General features: G+C 38.6%; 1 protein-coding gene across 1 annotated transcript; it reads right to left on the bottom strand.

Moving 5' to 3' along the window:
- Nucleotides 1-206: 206 nt before the first annotated feature.
- NAE1 (NEDD8 activating enzyme E1 subunit 1) lies at nt 207-19448 on the bottom strand. The gene is made up of 20 exons (XM_035120317.3): nt 19299-19448; nt 17827-17930; nt 17681-17741; nt 17087-17117; nt 15404-15475; nt 14622-14701; nt 13661-13770; nt 12645-12754; nt 11869-11931; nt 11407-11470; nt 10472-10563; nt 10094-10153; nt 9878-10011; nt 8934-9009; nt 5000-5039; nt 4339-4425; nt 2133-2225; nt 1595-1709; nt 1454-1503; nt 207-670 (listed from the first exon to the last, which is right to left on the bottom strand). Exons 1-20 carry the CDS (start codon nt 19388-19390, stop codon nt 561-563), a joined length of 1644 nt encoding a protein of 547 aa, XP_034976208.3. The 5' UTR covers nt 19391-19448; the 3' UTR covers nt 207-560.
- Nucleotides 19449-23609: the final 4161 nt, after the last annotated feature.

Here is a 23609-nt window from a genome sequence, read left to right as displayed (position 1 = left end):
TATATTGGGAAGACCAAGAACAACAGTTTCTAAAGTTGCTATTACTACACATTCTCTTCCAGAATGCTTTAAATCTTGTTCATAGTTTGATATATTAATAATATTCAAAGGTGCATTGTGTGCAAGTGTATACATTGGTGTGGTTTTTTTTTAAAAAAAACCTCTTTCTGCACAAAAGCAGCTTACATTGAAAACAAAACTCCATATTATTTGCTTCAAAGAGGTATTTATTTAACACATAGGTTAAGAAACACTTTTCGGAGTGATATGAGCAGGCTAGTAGCAATGGTCTGAATTGGGTCCCACTCCCAATAGCACACAAGAAAAAAACTGCTTACAGCTAAAGTAATACGATGTTGGTAGTGATGACAGTCAACCTATTCCAGTGCCTCTTATTCAAAATACAAGATAAAAATATTTATTACAATTCAGAAGAACATTTAATAATCGGGAAAAATTACAAAGAAGGGAACTTGGCAGCAAACACAGCAGCAATCATTTACAGAACTGCAAATTAAATGCAACCACAGTTTTAAACAATGTACTGTACTGTGTTTAGCCTATAACTTGAATGTTGCAGATGTCTGTGACATGCCATTGTAAATGTAGGTGTTATTAAAAATTACAAATTGTTTTGTAATTATTTTCACAGCCTCTTGAGCAGCAGCTCCTGTAAAACAGTAAGGGAATTGGAAGAGGAAGGAACAACGTTAGAACTTCATAACTCAATTTCCTTTGCAATAAAAAATGGTTTTTCTTCAACTGCCACTTTATGCCAGTGAACTGAAAATAGAGCATAAAATTCCCATAACCACCTTCACTCAGTGATAGAGAGCAAACAACTTAATATTTTTAGAACATTTTTATATATAGACTCTTCAAAGCAGCATACAGCAAAACCCATGAACCTTGTTAAATAATATCTGTAGTCACATTAAACCAGAGTCTACAACACGTTTCTTACCTTGAACAATGTGTACACATTGGAAATATTTGTTTTAGAAATGATAGAGATTGTTTTTATCATGGCTGAGTCAAATACTGTACACTACTATCTCATACTGTATCTCAAATTCTACATAGCATGTATCCCAAATACTATATATTCCAGAGACATTTTAATTTTGACAAGCTTTTCTAGCTGGATAAAATGGTTTTGGCCTTAGGTTTAAAAACAATTCAAAATGAACAGCTTTCATTGTGCACCTTCCATCTCTACAAATCTATGATACTATTATTCTTGCATTGTTTTTAAAACTATTTTATTGTTTTATGGTATGTTTGTAAGTTGTCTTGAGATGGATGTAAAAGGAGAGTCATAAATTAATTAATAAGACGAGTGAAAAAACTTCCACTAGTGTTAAAAAAGAGACTATAAAGCTGTAATATTTTTTTCATGTGCTAATAAGTGTACAGCTTGAGAAGAACTAGTGAAAATTATAGTATTTCTTACCTCCCAAAAATGCTGCAATCATATGTGGCTCAGCAGCTCCATAGCGACAACTACACAGGAAAAACAACATTGCAAAATTTGTAATACCAAAGCAAAACCCAGGAAAACTTTTATTTTATTTTATATAGTACAGGTACTTACAATTCATGAACATAATCATCCTTCACTGTTACAGGTAATCCATATTCCTGAAGAAAACTATTGAGGCAAGATTTCAGTTTTCCAATGTCGTCTTCCACTTGATAATTATAAACGCCTGGAAATGATTTTTTAAAATTATATATAGATATAATTTTTGTAAGAGAAGATTTTTTTAAAAAAAAATCAAGTGATTTAATAAATCTCTGTACCGTAATTTAATTTGCAAAATATACAGAAGTATAATAATGGTATATGCCTTGACCATACAATTAATCTATATATATGTTTAGGGAAGCTATTAATATTTAATATTGTTTTGATATTCTGTTGGAAGCCGCCCAGAGTGGCTGGGGAACAAAATAATAATAATAATAATAATAATAGTTGTTGTTGTTGTTATTTATGAACACAGAATATTATTAAGGTTATACTAAAGGGTCACTTGAGGAAAATTTCAATTTATTCAATTTATCCATTGTACTAAACATATATTTTCCTAATAGTGTTGCGAACTGGGCAGTATTAAAATCAAATTTACCTGGATATCTCCCATGGTGTTTAAAGAATCTATCCACAGCTCGTAACATTAAGTACAGCACCATCTCATTATCGGGGTTATCCATATGTGAAACTTTAAGGGAAAAATAGTGTCAATTGTGTACCAATAAGCTGAAGAAAAGTGTTGCATTGCTTTTATAAAAATCCTAAAATCATCTGAACTGAAATTCATTTTTACAATAAATTGGTTACACAAACATCTCTGCATGGTTTGTGAATTACAGTCAACAGACATAATTGTGTTTGACCAACACGGGCCTTTGGGGACCCAAATGCTGTGATAGGTACTGCCTAGTCGCTAAGGCCTATGTTCTGGGAAAGGTGTTCAAGAGGGTGGTTGCCACCAAACTTCAGCTCTTGGATGAAGAAGATTATCTAGACCCATTCTTGGGTTCCAGCCCAGTTTCAGAACCAAAATGGTCTTGGGTCTCTTAGATGGATGACCTCTGTTAGGAGAAAAGGAGGAATGAAACTCAGTGACATCCCTTGGATTACTCAGCAGTTTTTGATATAATTAACCATGGTATTTCACTAGAACAGCTCTGTGGGTTGGGTGTTGGAGTGGAAACACACAGTGTTTCCACTCCAACCTGCAGGGTGGATTTCAGGCAGGTAGTTTTGAGGGAGAGCTGCTGGGTCTCTGTGAGATTTCCCAACATATAGTCATGTCTCCAATAACATCTGTATGAAACTGGTGAGGCCATCAGGGGATTGAGGGCAGGGTGCCACCAATACACTGATGACACCCAGCTTTGTTCTCCTTGACATCTGACTCACGTGTAGTCTGCAAGTTATTGATTGGGCTTGGATAGAATGGTGGGCTGAATAAGGCCCAGTAAGCTGAGGCTGAACTCCAACAAGATGGAGTGCCTGTTACAGCTTTGGCTGATTTGTCAGCTACAGTCATTCCTGGACACGGATAGTCATGCCACAGTGACTCATGCACCAGATAGATAAATGACTGTAATGTGCTCTGCATGGGCTGCCCTTGGAGCTGGTCTGGAAGCTGCAGCTTATGCAGAATGCAGCCACCTTATTACTGAGTAGATTGGCATACCAGGATGATGTTAACACTGGTCCTGAAGGAGCAACAATGGCTACCCATGTGCTACCAGACAAGATGCTTGTATTAATTTATAAAGCCCTAAACAGCAAGAAGAAGAAGAAGAAGAAGAAGAAGAAGAAGAAGAAGAAGAAGAAGAAGAAGAAGAAGAAGAAGAAGAAGAAGAAGAGGAGGAGGAGGAGGAGTAGTAGTTTGGATTTGATATCCTGCTTTATCACTACCCGAAGGAGTCTCAAAGTGGCTAACAATCTCCTCCCCCTCCTCCCCCACAACAAACGCTCTGTGAGGTGAGTGGGGCTGAGAGACTTCAAAGAAGTGTGACTAGCCCAACGTCACCCAGCAGCTGCATGTGGAGGAGCAGAGACACAAACCCGGTTCCCCAGATTACGAGTCTACCGCTCTTAACCACTACACCACACTGGCTCTCATATTTGAGAGCTAAATATGCACCTTCTCTCCTGCTGGTGAATGAAAATCTGTGGAGGGGAAGCCTTGTTAATGGTTCCACTTAGGTATGATATCTGTTTAACAGCCTCCACTGTAGAGCCCCAATTGTGGAATATTCTCCCTCTTAAAATTCATTATAGGCTGTTTTGTTTTATTCTCTGCATGTATTTATATCACTATGCTGGTGTTACATTGTATTTTAGTTCTGTTGTGTTGTGTTATATCTCACCCTGAGCTCGTTGTGATAACAGGGTTAAAATGTTTTAAAATAAACAAAGAGAAGGACTAATCATGTGCCTAGCATTTGAGGTTTTCCCCTGATAATTTTCCCTACTAAGTCAGCATGAATGGTTCATGTATGTCTACAAATCTAACAAAATAATTTCTGAAATTTGTATTCACCAAGAAATAGCAAAAGCAAGTTGCACTTTCACTCTCCTCACCACTGCTGTAACCATTAGCATATTCCACCTATAATAAGGTACAAAGATCAAAGCTACTTTGGGGCTCACACATTTTCCCATAACTAAGATCCCAATGCCATTTCCCATGTTACAGCAGAAACAAAGGAAACAACAGCATGACACAATCCCTTTCAGGTCATTATTTCCACATCACTGTCTGCAGATGAAAACACAATAAAAGAAGACTGTAGATAATAAAGTCATGTCCTTACTGATCTCATCTTTGTTTGAAGTATTCAATCCATACTCTTCAGAAAGAGATCTACACCGCACTACTTGAAGAAATGCTGAATTAGTGCCTAAATAGAGTTGGGAAGGAAGATAAGAGAGAAAAGTATGTGTAACGAAGGGAAAGCATTTTTAAAAAGCAAAAACAACTAGCCCTTGAAACAACCATTAAAAAAAAAGGATAAACCTGGCATTTGAATAAAATTCACTGAGTTATTTTCTAGTGGCTTTGTAAGGATTAGAACCTCCTGGTCCACAGAAAGACTAATGTGAGATGCTTCAAACAAGGATAGATTTTTCTCCAGCCACTAGAATGACACCAAAAACTCTGTATCAGTGCTCACAGCTGTCCTCAGCAGTGCAGAGACAGAGGTTTTTATGCATATACAGTCATGTGAAAAAGAAAGTACACCCTCTATGAATTATGTTTTACATATCAGGACATAATAACAATCATCTGTTCCTTAGCAGATCTTAAAATTAGGTAAATGCAACCTCAGATGAACAACAACATATGACATATGTGTCATGATTTATTTAACAAAAATAAAGCCTAAATGGAGAAGCCATGTGTGAAAAACTAAATACACAGTAACAAAGACAATGTAATACAGTATAAGCTGAGAGAAAACCACAAATACTTACAAAGTAGTTTCAGTTCTTTCTGAGAAATAGATTCTGGTGCCTATGAAATAAACTGTCATGTTAACATGCCAATTCTCTTAACACAATTGTTTTTAAAACGCTCATTAGATGATTGAAGCCACATTTATTTAAGTAGAATAATCTTATTAAGCAGCCACTTTCTCCTAATTCTGCAGTGTCATAAGAATAAGTAGCAAATAAGACAAGAAAATTGAGGAATATTGCCCTGATTCAGTAAGACTGATAGTGTTTAAGAAAGTGTATGCTCAATATAAATTTGCTGCTTTAGTGTAAACTGCTTTGTTGCATTACCTTTTAAAAAAATGGTATTATGTGGCAATGATTTTCTAGTGGTGAAATTTCTGCTGTTGGATGAACTGCTCCAACGTCACAAAAGAAAAAAGTAATAGGGAAAGAAAGACATTGGTGCCCCTTCCCACTGGATGCCAGCAAGAGAAAAAAGGCAGGAAAGCATAGGGTGGGGGGGTGAGTTTGGGTTTATTTATTTTTTAACTTTGAAGGGGGAAAGAAAAAAATAGGCAGAAAAAAATAGGAAGAATCAAAGAACTGGCAAGGTAAGAATAAAAAAAAATTGAAGGAGTGAGGAGCAGTTTAAACATATTCTGTTCCAAGGGAAGGAAGGAAAGGAACTGGAGTGGAGGCAAAGACTCAGGAACTAGCTGATGCTTTGGTACCCTGTGACCCTGCCTTAGGACAGTGTGTATGTTAGCCCACACTTTACTAGATGCCTCCATCACACAATTCCTAGGAATTAGAATCTTCCATGAATTTTCACAGCTGTAATTCATCCCAGTCACAATGAAACAAGGAAAGTCACATGAACAGTGGGGTCTTTTAGTTAAAGGCTCCACCCCAACACAATATGTTAATTTATCAATTTTTTAAAAATCTACTTGCAATTATCAACAGTTCTGTTCATCAAGTACAAATCTGTGAGTACAGATCATGAGCTCTTTGAATTGGGTCATTATATAGGAGCCGCTTTCCCTTTTTTTTAAAAAAAAATACATTTTATTCCAGTTTTCCAAATTCAACAAATTAACAAAACCAATCTTTTATACAAAATCTTATATTCACATCTTTTACCTTGCTCCGCCGAGCTATGACTTCCCCCCCTCCCTTCATGCGGGTTTCTTGTTAATTCCCTTTTTTGCAGTTCCTTTTTTGACATATTGGTCAATTCGTAAGGTTTATTTTAATCCTGCGAGAGTTTTTAATGATCTACAGTTTTTCTCCATATAGTCCACATATTTACTCCAGTCCTTTTGAAACCTTGTCTCCCCCTGGTCACGAATCTTGCATGTCAATCTAGCAAGTTCAGCATGGTCCATCATTTTTATCTGCCACTCCACAATTGTAGGTAATTCCTGTAATTTCCATTTTTGGGCTAACAAAGTCCTAGCCGCGGTTGTTGCATACATAAACAGTGTTTGATCTTCTTTTCTAATCTCTCCTCCCATTATTCCTAACAAAAATGCTTCTGGTTTTTTTGGAAAAGTATATCTAAACATCTTTTTCAATTCGTTATATAAACTTTCCCAAAATCTTTTAACTTTTTCGCATGTCCACCACATATGATAAAATTCACCATCTTTCTCTTTACATTTCCAGCAACTTTTATCACTCATTCTATACATTTTAGCTAATTTAACTGGAGTTAAATACCATCTGTACATCATCTTATATACATTTTCTTTCAAGGCAGTACATGCTGTAAATCTTAAAGTTTGATTCCATAATTTCAACCACGCATCATATTCAATATTATGCCCCAAATCTTTTGCCCATTTAATCATCACTTCTTTTGTCAACTCATCTTTTGTATACCACTCCAACAACAAATCATACATCTTTGCCAAAAGCTTTGTTTTGCCTTCTAGCACTTCTATTTGAAATTTGGATCTTTTATCCTCAAAACCTATTTTTCTATCTTCTTTAAGCACATCATTTATTTGATGGTATTCTATCCATCCTGTTAACACTCCTTTAATGTCCTCAAAAGGTTTTAAACTCCATCCTTTTTCAGTTTTCATCAAGATTTCCTCATACGTGGCCCGCCTCTTCTCCATATTTACTTTCTTAACTGTTAATACCTCTGCTGGTGAGACCCACCAGGGTGTTTTAGTCTCTAACAGCCTTTTATTTCTTTCCCACACCTCGTACAGAGATCTTCTTATCACATGATTCGTAAACCCGGTATGTGATTTCTTTTTGTCATAACATAAATATGCATGCCATCCAAATCTATTGTTAAAACCTTCCAAATCTAACAAGTCCGTATTCTCTAGAGTTATCCATTCTTTTATCCAACAGATACAAGACGCTTCATAATAAAGTCTGGCAGGGCGAATCCACCTCTTTCTTTCTTATCTACCAAAATTTTATGTTTTATTCTAGGTTTTTTCCCCTGCCAGACAAATCTTGATAAAATCTTTTGCCACTCTTGGAATTGCCTCGTACCTTTAACCACAGGTATAGTTTGAAATAGGAATAACATCTTAGGTAATACATTCATCTTTATTGTTGCGATTCTTCCTAAGAATGACATTTTCATATTAGTCCATCTTTCCAGGTCTTTCTTTATTTCCTTCCATACTTGTTCGTAATTATCACTATAAAGATTAATATTCTTTGCTGTCATCCATATTCCCAGATATTTTACCTTTTTAGCCACGTCGAGTCCATGTTTTAACTGTAATTCCTGTTTTTCTTCTTTCGTCATATTCATTGCCATAACCTTGGTTTTTTGTCTATTTAATTTGAATCCTGCTAATTGGCCAAATTTCTCCATTACTTCTATAGCTTCTGCAACACTTTCCTTTGGATTTTCCAATGTTAAAACTAAATCGTCTGCGAAGGCTTTCACTTTAAATTGCTTTGCACCTACCTTAATACCTCTAATTGTAGATAGGTCTCTTAATCTGATCAATAATATTTCCAGGACCATGATGAACAATAACGGTGATAAAGGACAGCCCTGTCTAGTTCCTTTTGTGATTTCAAAATATTCTGTTAGGGTGTTATTAATTATCAATCTTGCCTTTTGCTCTGAATAAATCGCCTCGATCCCATTCACGAATGTATTCTTCCCAACCATTGATTCCAAATTCCTCTTCATAAATTGCCAAGATATATTATCGAAAGCTTTCTCAGCATCTACAAACATCAAAACAGCTGGTTTATCTATCTTGGTCTCCAGATATTCTATTACGTCTATTATGTGTCTTACATTATCCTTTAACTGTCTACCAGGAAGAAAACCAGCCTGATCCTTATGTATTATTTGATTTAAAACTTCTTTCAATCTCTTGGACATTATATCTGCGAAAAGTTTATAATCATTATTCAATAATGAGATTGGTCTATAATTTTTGACTTCTAAGCCATCCGTATCCGGCTTTGGGATCAATGTTATATATGCCTCTTTCCATGTATTTGGGATCTTTCCCCCCAACAGAATATCATTCATCATTTCCTCTAAAACTGGAACCAACAGTTCATTCAGTACTTTATAATATTTCGCCGTTAAGCCATCTGGTCCTGGAGCTTTACCTTGTTTCATTCTCCCTATTGCTTGTTGTAATTCTTGTGTCGTTATCCTGTTATTTAGCTTCTTCCTCTCTTCTTCTGGAATTGGTTTCAAGCCATATTTTCCTAGATACTCACTGATCTTCTTCTCATCTTCTTTCTTTTTGCAATACAAATCCTTATAGAATTTTTGAAAGGTTTTCTTAATCTCCTTTGGATCTTCCGTCACTCCTCCCTCTGTTTTAATCTTAGTTATTATGTTCTGATTTTGACGTTTCCTTAACTGCCAAGCCAACAGTTTTCCTGTTTTATTCGCCGCTTTCCATGTTAAGATAGAGGACGAAGATTAAAGAGAAGATGCAAAACATAACTTTCATTAGCTCACCTTGCCTAATGACTGGAGCAGCTTGGCAGCATAGTTAGCCACAGCTTCAGCGTCTTTCTTAGCTTTGTCACGATATCTTTTTTATAAAGGGAAAAAACATAAAGCTTCAGTAAAACCAATTCCAGAAATCAGTAGGCTTCATCTACATTAATATTCATTCTCAGGTTAAAGATTGTCAAAGACAAATGAAAAGACAGAGACTGCACCAGCTTCCTAAGATCTATTTGTATCAAAATTGATACTTAGGTCATTACTTTGTATGTTTTTGTACTGAAACAGGAATCTCTGTACAAAACAGGCATGTGAGAAACGGCCACTGAAAACTATCAATATTGTCATCTGCTTGAATTCACTTATCAGGAACATGAACATAGTTAAGGGAACAAATTCCTTTATGGCTAAGTAGCTAGTGGAATGAGAAGCATTCTAAAGATTGTAGTCCCATGGAAGAGTGGAACTTACTTCTGAGAACTGCCCTGTAAGTGAACTGCAGGTAATGGGGCACTGGCAATTCGTTTGTGGCTGAAAAAAATACTATGGGGGGGGGGGGAAATACACATTTGGTTCCCTTTTATTGAGCTCTGAAGGAAGAAATGCTAGAAATCATGGAACAACAACAAAAATCGTTCAAATCTACATGTGCTTCTATACAGCTGCTATACCCTGTCTTACACTGTTGTGTCACCCATGCTGATATTGCTAGTCCAATTGGTTCACAGTCCCTCAGAAGGTGGTGGACTCTTCTTCCCTGGAGGTTTTTAAGCAGAGGTTGGATGGCCATCTACCATGGATGCTTTAGTTGATATTCCTTCATTGCAGTGGGTTGAACTAGATGACCCTTGGGATCCCTTCCATGTCTACAATTCTATGATTCGTGTGTGTGTGTGTGTGTGTGATTATTCAATATTTAATATAATATAAAGTGAAAAACAGACAATACTTACATATTTTGCAGCTTGATAAATTTACTAGAATCTGCTATCATATCTGGAATTGTGCCCCGGACAGGTAAATTTCCTCGACCCTCCTTTGCCACAAATTCCTTTACAGCTCGAACCAAGATCCAAAAGTGTGGACTCTTAAGGGTAAACAAAAATATCTCACTAACTTTTTCTATTTAGGTAAGCAGAATACAGGAGCAAGCTGTTTGTGTTTATTACCTGCTTTGAAAGAGTGATACAATTTTCATCACTGAAAATGTCTTCAATACAACCTGGTATCTAAAGGAGGGTGGGAGAAGAAAAAAATTAAGCAAATTTTCCAAAAAAGGATTCAGTAATTATGCAGCTAGAATACAGTGGAACCTCTGGTTGCGGACACGATCCGTTCCGGGGTGCTGTTCTCACCCCGAAAAGTCCACAACCAGAGCGGTGCTTCTGTGCATGCGCGAACCACGCAGAACGCTTCTGCGCATGCACGCACGGCGAAACCCAGAAGTAAACACTTCCAAGTTTGCCACAGACTTAACCCCCCAAAAATGCAACATGAAGCGTTCGCAAGAAGAGGTATGACTGTAATGTGGAGGAATCTTATTTTACCTTAGTAACAGCTACAGCTGTGTTTACGTTTTTAATAGCTTCTTCAAAGTTTTCTTCATCTTCTAGGCCTCCATTTTCATTTTTTAAGATGCCTAATAAATAAAGAACAGAAAAAGCAGGACTTTAAACATAGATGATCTTCATTATTCTTTAGCTCCTTAAAATTCAAGTGAATTTGTCAGGTTCTCTTAAACGTTGATACTTCTGACATTTTTATGTAAATTGCCTTGCGACAGTGGCTTATAAGATTAATACATTAATGATGGTGATGATAAAAAATAGTAATACCATTTATGCATATTTTACATGTATTCTTAAAGCACAACAGAGCTCAAGATAAAACTGCAATGCTAAACCATGGTTTAGTTCTACATAGATGAAACTCCGAAGTGAAGCCCCTGCTCACACACACACACCATATAGCTGGGAGGAAGATTTCTGCTTAGTTTTGTAGTGTTGTGTACAATCTACGGATCCTGATTTAAAACAAAAAAATAGTTATTTAAACAAGATAGCTTTATAACCTGTATTTTGAAGTTGGTTTCCTTTAGAAACTAAGCATTGCTAGCTTTAAATAACGACCCCTGGCTTGCAAGCAATGCTAAGCGGAGATTCTTTGAAAATGAAACTAAACTCAGCAGCAGGATGAAAGGGGACAGAGTGTGAGAGCCTGATGCTTCACTCAGACTTGTAAAGGCTCATTCATATAGTGCTAAGCCCTGGGTTAACTCGGGAGCACCTGACTCTCTTGATGCTACAATCTTCATGATTCCTGACCAGTGGCTATGTTGCCTGGGGCTGATGAGACTTGAAGTTCAAGAACATCTGGAGGTCATAGGTTAGCCCCACCCCCCTGCCCATGTTGATATATAAAAAATGTATTTTAAAATCCTGCACCTTTGGTATATTGCTAAAAAGCTCCTGCTTGACATTACCTTGCCTAATCATCTCTCGGAAGGCTTCCTTTTCTTTGTAGTTCTTAGGCATCTGTCCACTGTTCTAAATAGAAAAGTTATATATGTGAACTATGTAAAAACATAGAGCGGCCAACCAGCAAAGGAGTACTGGTATTGAGTATGCATCTGTTTTCCAGCAAATAGTTGAAATTGTTCTTTGGGGCACTATTTTCCATGTTTCCAACTATGTCTGACCAGAGGTAAGCTATCCAGGCATCGATGCTCTTTTTAATTTCTATAAAGAGAAATCTTTACTTGTTTTAACATTTGCATTAAAAGCAATCATCAATATTTAGCAAAAACAGCAGCAGGATCTCATGTTTAAGCAAAGATGAAAAATCAAGTGCCTGATACACTTAAGCTTCTTTGGGGGAGCTTAATTTCCAGAGCGCTGACAACAAAGCACCAATATGTTAGAATATTACCATGGTGTATACATACTTCATTATTCCATTTTTCTAGATACTTGGATATGATCACAATCCATGGAATGTGGCTGTGTTCCTGCAAATGCAAAATTATACTTGTTTTAAACAGATGAATACAGCAACCCTGAAGCATGGAAGCTGTTGGACTAAGTACAGGTTCAATGCACCACAAAAAATTCAGAATTCAACAAAAACAGATAAATTAGTTGAACTGCTTTCAATACACAGGTGTCATTAACATATTTGCAGCATAATTCTTCCAATTTGTGCAGCAGATCTGAAGACCCCGCACAACTTCCTCAGCTTTATGACTTTGCAAGTTGCCCATTAGTGAATTTTCCTCTGGTTTAAAATCCCCACAGCATTCAGGTGTGGCCATAAAGGTTTAAATAATGATCTAATAATTTAGGGGTTTTTTTTTTTAGCTATTCAATGCTTCTTGGGCTAGTTGCTGTGGTTTTACAACAAGCTTATGTTGGAAGTGTATGGAGAAGCAAACCTGTAATGAAGGATCAGGTTCAAAAAGTATGCTTAGCCATTTTTTCTTCAAACAGGCCTCACACTGCTTATCTCATGGAATTCTACTGCAGCATTAAATTCTTCAAAATAAAACCAGAAACTAGAATAGGTGAATTGACTGAAAGTTTCAAACTCAAAGCACTATTTTTAAAAAGAGTCATTTGTAGGCATTAGCTACAGCCTGTAAGCCACTTCTCTTAAAATGATTGTGTGGATTGTCTCTAAAGCCTGCACCCATATTGCTAGACGGAACACAGAGCTTGTACTAACCTTTTTCTCCATATGGTCCAAATCATAAGACTGAATGTGCTCCTTCAGTTCTGGAAAAGGATTGTCCAGTCTCAAATCTTCCAACGCATTGTCTGGGTGAGATTCCACAACTATCAAAATATTGAAGAAGATTTTGATTTGAAGGAAAAGTTGATGATTACATATACAACTTCACATGCTGTTTATCATCATGGTCCATCTAGCTCAGTGTTATCTATACTGACAGGCAATATTTTCTAGGATTTCAGACAAGGTTTTCTTCCAGACCTACCTGGAAATGCCAGAGATTAAACCTAGAACCTTCTACATACAATGTGGATGCTACTATTGAGCAATGCCCCTTCCCCTCTGGAAAAACCTACTAGAAATGGCATATAGTGGTCCCTCGACTTACGAATTACTCGACATCCGATGTTTTCGACTTACGAACGGGACAAATGGCCGTGTGCTTACGAATTTTTCTACATCCAAATGGAAACCGCTGTCGCTTTTTAATGCGGTTTCCTCAACTTACGAATTTTTCCAAAAAATTTTTTCCCTATGGGAATCTGCTTTTTGACTTACGAAATTTTTGACCTACGAATGTGCATTTGGAACGGATTAAGTTCGTAAGTCGAGGGACCACTGTACAATAAAAAGTAGAAGTAGTCAGATCTACAGCTTGGGACTGGATTTTACATCTAATTTTGCTACCAAGAAGATGAACTACATGATCATAATCCATTTCTAGATTATTTTTTAGTATGTTCACTCACTATGAAACACACTGAAGTGTCTCAAAAAATCTGTCATGTTATGATTCAATAATAATAATAACATTTTAAAAGATGGGCATGTATAAGCTATAAGGCAGAAGTAGCCAACATGGCATCTTTCTGATGTTGTTGGACTACAACTCCCATCATACCCACTGCCCACACTGGTTTGGCCAATACAAGCTGGAAACCAACAATAATTGTAAGGCACCATGTTGACTACACCAACATAGGAGAAGCTCTTAATTATTAATCTCTTACCTGGGTGTTCTTTAATAATGATTCTCATATATCCTATTAATCCATAAGTCCTACAAACTAATAGCGGAATGTTATAATTCCAAAGGACTTCGGCAAGCCTGAGTAATGTACTGAAAAATATTAAGATATGGAGTCAGATCAAGAGAACAGAGAGAGAGAGAGAGAGAGATTGCTCTATTGAAAAAAAGAAATCTTTTGCATTACTTCTGTTGAACATAAAGTTAAGCAATCACAAAAGTTATTTTAACCAGCACCTCAAGATATAGTGTATCTTAAATAATTCAAATTTATTGTTTTAAGCATATTATGACAAAATAGCGAGCAACGTAGGAACTTTTCTGAATCTTTATCAGAGTGTAGAGATGACTGAACTCCTTTCATTATCAAGATGCAGGCCACAAATCAAGTAGAGAATTCCTTTATAAGGAATGGTAGGTTAACAAGTTGATTACCACAGCAGATCACCTTAGGGCCAATCAAAGCATTTAGAAACAAATGCAGCACTGGGAAATCAGACTGTTGTTTCTCTGCTGCAAAGCAAAGGGCAGAAATAATTTATGCACTTTCCCTTTGCAATCCCCCACTTCATTCCCAGACACACATTTTCTGGGTCGGGTATGGACAAAACATCTAGGGAGAAAGGTTGCAAGGACACAATTTCCACTCCTACCCCTTTGCAATTCCTAGGGAACTCAGGTTTCTAGAACATCCAGTTTGGCCCTTATCTAGTGAATTTCCCAGCCAAATGTGTATTTTTTTTGTTTCAGTGGAATGGCAATAACTAGAGGAAAACACAACTTAACTAAATGGAATTGTGCTCAAACATAATGGAAATCAATTTGATGTAAGCATTAAAAACAAAGATGACACGCTAGCTTTCTCACGTAATTTACATATTCAATGAAAAAGCCTGAAGAATATTTGCGTTTTACATGATAATGTTAATTTGATCCTTGCTTACCTCTCTGGGAGTTGTGTTGCAATCACTATATTAAACCGGCAGAAAAATGAAGGATCATTGTCCAGAAGTTTATCTGGATTCTTAAGAAAATGCATTAAGACACATACATATTAGGATCATAAAGCAATTACACATAGAAATATTAAACATTAGTTTCACTTATTGGGCTAAGTGCATGAACTGCAAACTTACTTTTAATATGCACATATATGTAGGACTACGGTTAAATTAAACCAAACACCCACCCCCCTTAAATTTAGGATTTTCCTAAATCCTATAGATATGAAATAATCAACCCCTGGAATTATCTGTTCCTCACATTCAAGCATCAATCAAGGCATCAACCACATAAACATAGCAGTTACCTCATTCACCCTGCACAGAACAGTGATGACTGTATGGCACAATTTGGCCAAGATTCACTGTCACATGCACACTCTTTAAAACTGCATTAACAACTGCCAAGTTCACCCTACTTTTGGAGTAAATCTATGCTCTTCTATAGTATCAATTCACACAACATGAACAGGATTTGCTATTTAAAGTGTGGCTGATGATGCCTTTTCACACCAGACCTTTCCACAGTGTGATGCGGTGATGACAAAGGGTGCTGTGGAGGAGGCAGGACGCTACCCAACTCAGCTGGCAAGGCTACCATTTCCCATCACTTGTAATTCTCTAGTAGCATGCCACAATTATGGGTGGCATGCGCATCCAACCTTCTCTTTTATACATTTCCAATTGCCAACACTCCAGTATACACAAGGATGTTTGCTACAAACCTCTTCCACGAAATTTCCTGAGACATCATTATTCAATTCTTGTAATAGTTCTGTGGCGCACTGGGCTCGATTCTGTTTAAAAATAACAATTGGAAATATTAGACTGTTATGACTACAATCCTATGCATGCTTACATACTTCTCTCACCAGCCATTCTCACAAGCATGTTTGGTGTGGACGCAGAGAGGGATGTTCCCTCTCCTTGTTGGCTCTCTCCATGTCGTCCTTCTGCCAGTAGGTGAAGACTTTCTTGTTCCAAAAGGTTTTAAGGAACTGACTGCTTTTAATGAAATGGCTACGCTGTGCTGTTTTTATTGCAGTTATTTGTATATATATAGTTTTGATCCTCTATCAACATTTAATTGCTTTTAATGACTGTTTCCCTGCCCCATATTTTTAGCTGTTCTTATTTTTATCTGTGGGCTGCATTGAGTCCCTGTCGGGGAAAAAGGTGGCGTATTGATACTACTACTACTAATATTGATTATGGTGAAATTTACATTTAAATCAACATACAAAGAACTAGATCCAAGGGCAGCCCCACATAGAACACACTACAGTAACTCAATCTCAAGGTTACCAACACATGGACTGCAGTGGTCAAGTTATGCATTGCTGATGAAAAGTGGCACAGAGAAAAGAGGACAATGGAATTTGATGCGAGCTCTACTTCCTCACAGGCACTAGCATAGCTAGAAGGGGAAATGCCCAAAGTTCTGTTTGGGTAGAACATACTGATCTTTGCATGCAAGCAGGTGGCTAATTAGTCTTAATTTTGAGTGAACTAATTAGAACAAGTCCTTCCAAGCATTTGTAAGGGTTTTGATTTGCTCTTACATAATTTGCAATCTGCTTATCTGTATTCTGGTCATATTATTTAGTTACTTTATGTGCTGCAGTTCTGTTCACTCCTACCTGGAAGTAAATCCCTTTGAACTCATTGGGAATTACTTCTGAGTAGACATGTATGAGATTGCACTGTTAATCTATTTATTATGAAAGAGAAAGTAAAATGTATTTCACCAGGTGGGTCCAATGTACTGTTAGTTAGTTATTGCTAATCACTTTCCATGAACATGTTTCAAGGCAATGTACAAAACACAATAAAAACAGCTTAAAATAGATCAGTGTTTTTCAACCTTTTTTGGGCAAAGGCACACTTGTTTCATGAAAAAAATCACGAGCCACACCACCATTAGAAAATGTTTAAAAATTTAACTCTGTGCCTATATTGACTATATATAAAGTAGATTTTTCAATTTTTCCCACGGCACACCAGGCAACATCTCGCGGCACACTAGTGTGCCGTGGAACAGTGGTTGAAAAACACTGAAATAGATAAATGCAACACAGGAAACAACAACAGACAAATTTTAAAACAATTCAAAGTGGGCAGAGACCCATTCATTCACCTGGAAAAGCATGTCAGAACAAAAATGTATTCAACTGTTTCCGGAAAGCGCAAATAGTGGGCAATTGTCATATCTTAGTTCCATAGAACAGGGCCTGCCATACTGAAATCCCTGCTCCAAGTTACTGTGGAGTGGGCTTCCAAGATCTTTGGATCTTCAGGAGACGTTATCCTGTAAACTACAGTGACCTACTGCATAGGTAAGAGATAAGGTGGTCTCTCAAATACTACAGATTCACTTTCCTAATACAGCACATTTAATATTTTCTTACCTGGCCAATGCTGCTTCTTTGCAGGAAAAAACTAAAAAAAGCAGAAAAAGCAATCACACATTTTAGAGTTTTAACTTGATGGAACATTTCTGGTAATAAAATATATCACTTTATGGAATGTACCCCAAGGAAACAGCCCAACCACATTTCCTCTCTCCAATAGGAATGTTCTTCTTGGAATTAATATTTTGGATTTTTGTAATTCAAGTGGTTATGGCCCTATCAACAACAGAACATTGAGACAGTGGAAGAATGCAGGAACAGGACCCAGTCAGTCCCAGTAGGGCTTACTCTAAGCACCAATTAATTTATCAGTGCTTATAACAAGTCTCAGCACATTCCCAGTTGTTTCTGCATAGCCACATCTTTACTTGCCCCACACTCTACACACCACTGTGCTCCTCAGAGCCCCACTGAATTCTTCCCATATATTTTAAATGGTAATTTTGAAATAGGCCTGGTATAGACAGAACATTGCCCAACCTTCCAATCATATAGTTTAGAGATCAGCAGTGTCCCTATGGGTTTGCAAGCACCTCACCTCCCACACCTAAACACACTCCTTCATTTTCAGAACTATGGTGCACACATTACCTATTTCCAACATCTTCACCGGTGACTTGATTCCCATCAACAATTGTAAATGATCCAACACCTTGAAGATACAAATAAACATGGTGCTTACACCAAATTACAACTTTTCTACTCAATGAAAGTTGCAGATTTGTTTTTATTTATACCTGGCAGAACTAAGTTTTTGAGGATCTCAGTTCCTGTGGCCGTTGCATTTATCACACAAACGTGTGCAGATTCTAAAGCTTCTTGTCCATGGTCACCCCATAATCTGCAACACAAAAACACAGGCATCGTCAACATTCCTAATTCAAATTTTGAGAGAGGATACATTCAAGAATTGATGCATTGCTGAAGGATGGTTCAGAACATCACTGTTAAGTGTTGCTTCTTTAGATAAGCATGGAACTGAGTATCTTTAAAAAAAAACTAACAGATGAAACAAAGGTGAGAAGTGGCTAGTCTTGAAAATGGAACAGGACAGAAACTTTCGTATAGTAATTATAATGTTAGACTAAGATTGGGGAACAAATACGGTAGTTATCCAACAAATAGTTGGATTCTCGATTCCCAGAAGCCCCAGTCAGCATGGCCAATAATCAGGGATAATGGGATGTATTATGGAGGACTACAGGTGTTAAGACTTTGACTAGAAAGATCCAGGTTCAAAATCCCATAAAACTTACTAGGTGGTCTTGGACTATTCACCATCTCTCAGCCTTATCCACCTAATAGACTACTGTACTATGATGATGCGGCCCTGAAGAGCACAATACAAATCTGTCAGAATGATAGAACAATTGGCTAAAAGAAGAAGAAAGCTTGATTTCTAACAGACTCAGAAAATATCTGTAATATCTGTATGGTTTTTGAGCACTTTAAGGAAGTTTGTAAGCATTATTTGTAATATTTATACAGTGCTTAAAGCTCCAAGGAACTCAGGCTGATGTGAACATAGGTCTTCCCCTTCCATCATCATAATAAGCCAGTGAAGTACTGTACTGTAATGTAGGGTACACAGAGAGCTTTAAACCTGCATACACAGCGAGTCCCTGAGATGTATATCCGGCATACAAAGGAGATAGATCTCTGCTGGAGGTGCACCTGTCCAGCGTAAGAAGCCCTCGATCACCCTCTGAGCTCCATGGCCAATGGGAGATTTGAACCTGGGTCTTCCCAGTCCTGAACAACCGCTGTAACCAGTAGACCCACACTGCCTTTGTAAAACAGTTTAAGAGAGAAACAAAATAAAAAAATTCCTTCCAGCAGCACCTTAAAGACCAACTAAGTTTTTATTTTGGTATGAGCTTTCGTGTGCATGCATACTTCTTCAGATACCTGGACTTAAAGAGAGCTTTTCGCTTTTGTTTTTAAGCTTTAGGCTTAGCCGACAGAGAGGCCTTGGGCGGGAGGAGATGGAGGGCGTCCTGGCCCCGGTGCCGCCGAGGAAAGTCCCCCGAGCGGCGGCTGGACAATCCTCGGGCCGCCCCTAGGAACCAGCCAAGGAAGGATTCTGCCCTGGCAGAGCCTCGCCAAGCCCCCTGCCCAACCCGCCTCCCTACAAGCAGCAAGGCGAGGCGGGCCGTTCCCCCTGCGCTGCGCCCAACCAGCCCTCGTTCTCCTCGCCCTCCAGGCCGACCTGAGCTGCCGGTCGTAGCGCTGCTCCTTCAAGCTAACTCTGCCCTGCTGCTGCACCGGCGCCGCCGCCGCCGCCGCCGCCGCCGCCGCCATGACGCCCGTTCGCCGAACCGAGGACGGACCTCTTCGCCGCACTTCCTCAAGCCTTCCTGAAGGGGCGCGAGAATTCCCAGCGTCCGCGAATGCGCTTGCGCAGCCGGCAAGCTTCGCCGGCAATTCGCTGCTTTTGCTTGACGGGCAGGCTCGCTCGTCCCGCCTCCTACCGCGGTGCGTCGCTTTTGCTGGTTGGAAGTTGGCCGCTGGTGCGGCGATCAGCAGCCGTCGCTGTTTATTGTGGGATCGGCGTGGCTTATGCGCGTAGGTTCCCGCGCACACCTTCCTTGCTTGGCATCCAAAGCCATCCTCCTCCCAAATAAATGCGGCAGTAAGATGCGATTGAATCCCACTGGAGAACAGCGGCAGCCTAGGAGCGCCCTTTCTGTTAATGAAAGCGGTGAGGATGGGCAAATGCTTTTATGCAGGACGCTTCGCTTCCGGACTATCGCTGGACCAGTGATGGCTTGACGTAGGCCTATAAGCTAAACAAAACAAGCTGTAGCTTAGGGCCCCACTCTCCTGCCCCCCCCAAAAAAAAAATCAAAGGGGAATAAATACTGGATGTACATTTCCAAAATATAAGATAAAAAAAACAAATAAAATAAAACCTACATACAGCAACAATGTTTTGTGTTGTGTAGGCTCCTGTGATGTAAGTCATGGGCCCCACCTGCTAGCCTGCTCCCTAAAATATCACTGATTTGCTCATTTCTATATATAGGGTGCCTACATTCTGCATGGACTGGTTGCATGGCAACATGTGGAAATGGCTTTAGATACCTATTAGGTCCATAAATTACCATATAGGATATAAGATTTTGCAGACTTTGGCTGTGAACTGGGGCCCTACAAAATAAAAAAATTCAAGTTGTGCCCCACTGCTTCAAGTTGCGCCCCACTGGCTAGCCCTGAGTCTCATAGTTGCTGGGCCTGAGTTGCCCTGCCCTTGTATGATGTCTTGGGTTTGCAATTTTGGGAGAGGGGAGACTGCCCGCTGGGGAGCAGAAGGGCTGGCGATGCCCCCTAGATTTAGAGGCCCTAGGCTTCAGCCTTCTTAGCCTATACAGTGGTACCTCGACTTACGAATTTAATCGTGCCGAACAGACCTTCATAAGTCGAAAAAATCGTAAGTAGAAGCCTATGGGGGAATTTTTTTAAAAAAAATCGTAAGTTGAAGCAACCCCCTATTAAAAATTCGTAAGTCGAAAAATTCCTATTTGCGCCGCATCCAAAATGGTGGACGGAGCTCCGTTCGTAACTCAAAACATTCGTACGTCGAGTCATTCGTAAGTCAAGGTACCACTGTACTGTACATAAATCCGGCACTGATGGTATGTTCCCCTTACAGAGCAGTCCTATGTAAACCTGTTCAGAAGTAGTGAGCTCCATGGGGATTCCTCTCTGCAACTTTAATGTTATAATGGAGAGATGATTTACTGCAAGAAAATGTTTCCTGTTTCCCAGCTTTCTTATCTCACATTATGCTTTTCTCAGGCTTTGTATTTGCTGTGTCAATACATTCTTCCCCATTCTGGGATTGTAGCAACGGTTAAATATTTGACATTCTGCTTATTGAAATAAAATGGCAACATTTTAAGATTTGTTGTCTTCTGTGACTACCCTATTGTAGATAGTCTGGAAATGGATTACTGTTTCATAATTCATATCAAAAGAACACTGGTACAGAAAGGTAAAAATATTGGACATAAACCCATTTAATGCAGTAGCTGAATTTTCTGCTGCAAATATCTCTCCGCAAGCACACACTTTTCCACATACATGCATTTGTATTCCCCCTCCTGCCCCCCCCAACTCTGTATGGCTTTTTGTTTATTACAATGCAATCCTGTATATGTCTATTCACCAGTAAGTCCCACTAAATTCAATTGGGTTTACTCCCAGTTAAATGGGCATAGAATTACAGCATTCCTTCCTTTTTTAAAAAGTGCATTCTCATTCTGCAACATACATTTAAAGTTGCAGTCCTGTTCTATTTATCTTCATACTTGCAGCTACAGTTCTCCTTGTAGCTCTTGAGAATGTCAGTAATTCCATTGTAACCTAAGGGGAGATACGCTGTACAAGGATAAGATACTATTTCAGAAATGCGAGTGGGGAGAATTCTTGAGTAGAGAATATTTAGCACAACCAGTGGGTGTTCTGTTCAAGACTCACTAAAACAAATGGAGGTTGACTACTGTACAGTTATTGGGAAGTGAAAATATTTTCTTTTAAAAGCGGTTCTGGAGCAATTTGACAGATTAATAGGGAGCATATTCCAATGAGATGCTGTTCTGCACAACCAACATTGAAATGTGTGCTATTCTAGCCCCTTGGTCATTTTAGTAGCAATTTTCTGCACTTTCCCAGCTCTACAATGCCCTTTTTGAGATGCAGTGGCCAGGATTGTACACAGTATTCAGATATGGGGTTTATTGAGCTAGTTTGATGGGGCATAATGCTAGCACTTCTGCCCTTATTTCCAATGCTCCTTTTACACTGCAGTACCTGTTGTGTGATGCAACTGTGGCTTTACTGCAGAAGATAACTATATACCCCAGATTTGTTCATGTGAGCAGTGATGATATAATCATGAAAACCGTGGGGAAATTACCATGTAAAACTCCAGCAATTTGCAAAGTTAATGGAATTGCGAACTGATTTTTTTTCTGGAAACACAGAAATGAGCACGTAACGTCTTTTGGAATCCACTTCTAGATTTCCATAAGTAGCTTTTGCATCATGTGAAAGATGACATAAAATGCAAAAATTAAATGATAAAGAGAGGATGGAATAAAATGCCTGAATGCAGCCTAGGTATGGTTGTAACATATATTTGTATAAAGGCATAACGATACCCTCAGTTTTGTTTCTGATTCCTTTCCTAATGATAATCTGTGGAATTCACTAGATGTAGTGATGGCTGCCAACCTGGACAGCTTTAAAATATTAGACAAAAACCATGGGGGAACAAGGCTATCAATGGCTAGTGGTTATGATTATACTGTAGGTTTAATCTTCCCTGCTGTAATGCACTTCATATCTGCTTCCTCACATATTTCAGAGGTTCCAGGCTGAATGTTGTTTCTCATTAACTTTTTCAGTTATAGTGACTTATTTTATCATATGTCACATAAGAGATAACAAATATAGAAGGAACTAACGTCTCTTTACCAAGTTAAATTGCCCCTCCAAGGACAGGCCCCAAAGTGGGGGACATGAATCAAAGTTCTCCCCTTTTACTGCACAATTGTACATGTAAGCCCCATTGAGTTCTGTGGGCCTTACTCCCAAGTAAATGACTATAGAACTACAGCCTTCTACTTGCAGGATGCAAATGAACGATGGAGCTATGCTGGTGGGCCTGGAAATGCTTCACATGTGTCCAGGCAAAACTGTCAATTTTGGTTTCTTTCAGTTTCTAATTTTTCCATGTCAGTTCATGATTATTATTATTAATAATATAAACGGGAGGGGGGGCTCTAGGTGGTTCCATTTCCCTACAAATTTGGGCAGAGCCAGGGGTCCTGGGAGAAAGCATTCTCTTTCGGTGACTGATGATGTATCTCTTTACCCTGGCCTTTGACACCTGAGATGTGTGTTTTCAAGGCCCACCCTATTCCTGTGAATGTAATATGTTTTAACTCTTTTTAAGAGGCACTGACTAGAAGATGCACTGAATCAACCTATGTTGCACACAATCGTTGTTGCTTCAATAGCCCTTATGGAAGACCAGCAAAATTAAAGGAGCTGTGTGGGTGGCATTATGTATCATTATCATCATCATCAACAACAACAACATCCTGTCCTTTCTCCCAAAGGAGCCCAGGGTGGCAAACAAACAAACGATAACAAATTAAAACATATAAAAACAATTTCAATACAGATGCAGAGGAAGGTCTCTACTTAAAAGGCTCATTGGGACAGGAATATCTTCTGTAGGTGCTGAAAAGACAATAGAGAGAGCACCTGCCTAATATTTGCCATGAGTGAATTCAAAAGGGTATGCGTAGAATTCCAAATCCCCCATCACAAACCCCCACCTAACTGGGTATCTCATTTTCTGGGATCATGTTTTAAACAGTCCTACTTGTACACAGTGGACTCAGGATCAGGAACTACTGCTGCCTCTTTAAGAGACTGACACTGTCCCACAAGTGAGCTATTATAAAGGCAGGTAAGCTGCAGCAGCTCGGATTAAAAGAGCTTGCAGCAA

The sequence above is a fragment of the Zootoca vivipara genome, chromosome 6, assembly GCF_965207765.1.
Source record: "Zootoca vivipara chromosome 6, rZooViv2.hap1.1, whole genome shotgun sequence".
Classification (NCBI taxonomy): Eukaryota; Metazoa; Chordata; class Lepidosauria; order Squamata; family Lacertidae; genus Zootoca; species Zootoca vivipara.
Note: the sequence above shows the minus strand (reverse complement) of the source record. Positions and strands in the feature narration are given on the sequence as shown.

What these genes read in the sequence shown, in the direction of transcription:
- NAE1 (XM_035120317.3), bottom strand. Translation starts at nt 19,390, where the DNA reads ATGGCGGCGGCGGCGGCGGCGGCGGCGGCGGCGCCGGTGCAGCAGCAG. An exon ending in CATTATTAAAGAACACCCAG is followed by an intron (nt 12,755 to 13,660) that starts GTAAGAGATTAA and finishes ATATTTTGATAG; the next exon opens with TTGTGGAATCTCACCCAGAC. An exon ending in TTTATCAAGCTGCAAAATAT is followed by an intron (nt 9,010 to 9,877) that starts GTAAGTATTGTC and finishes TTTATAAAAAAG; the next exon opens with ATATCGTGACAAAGCTAAGA.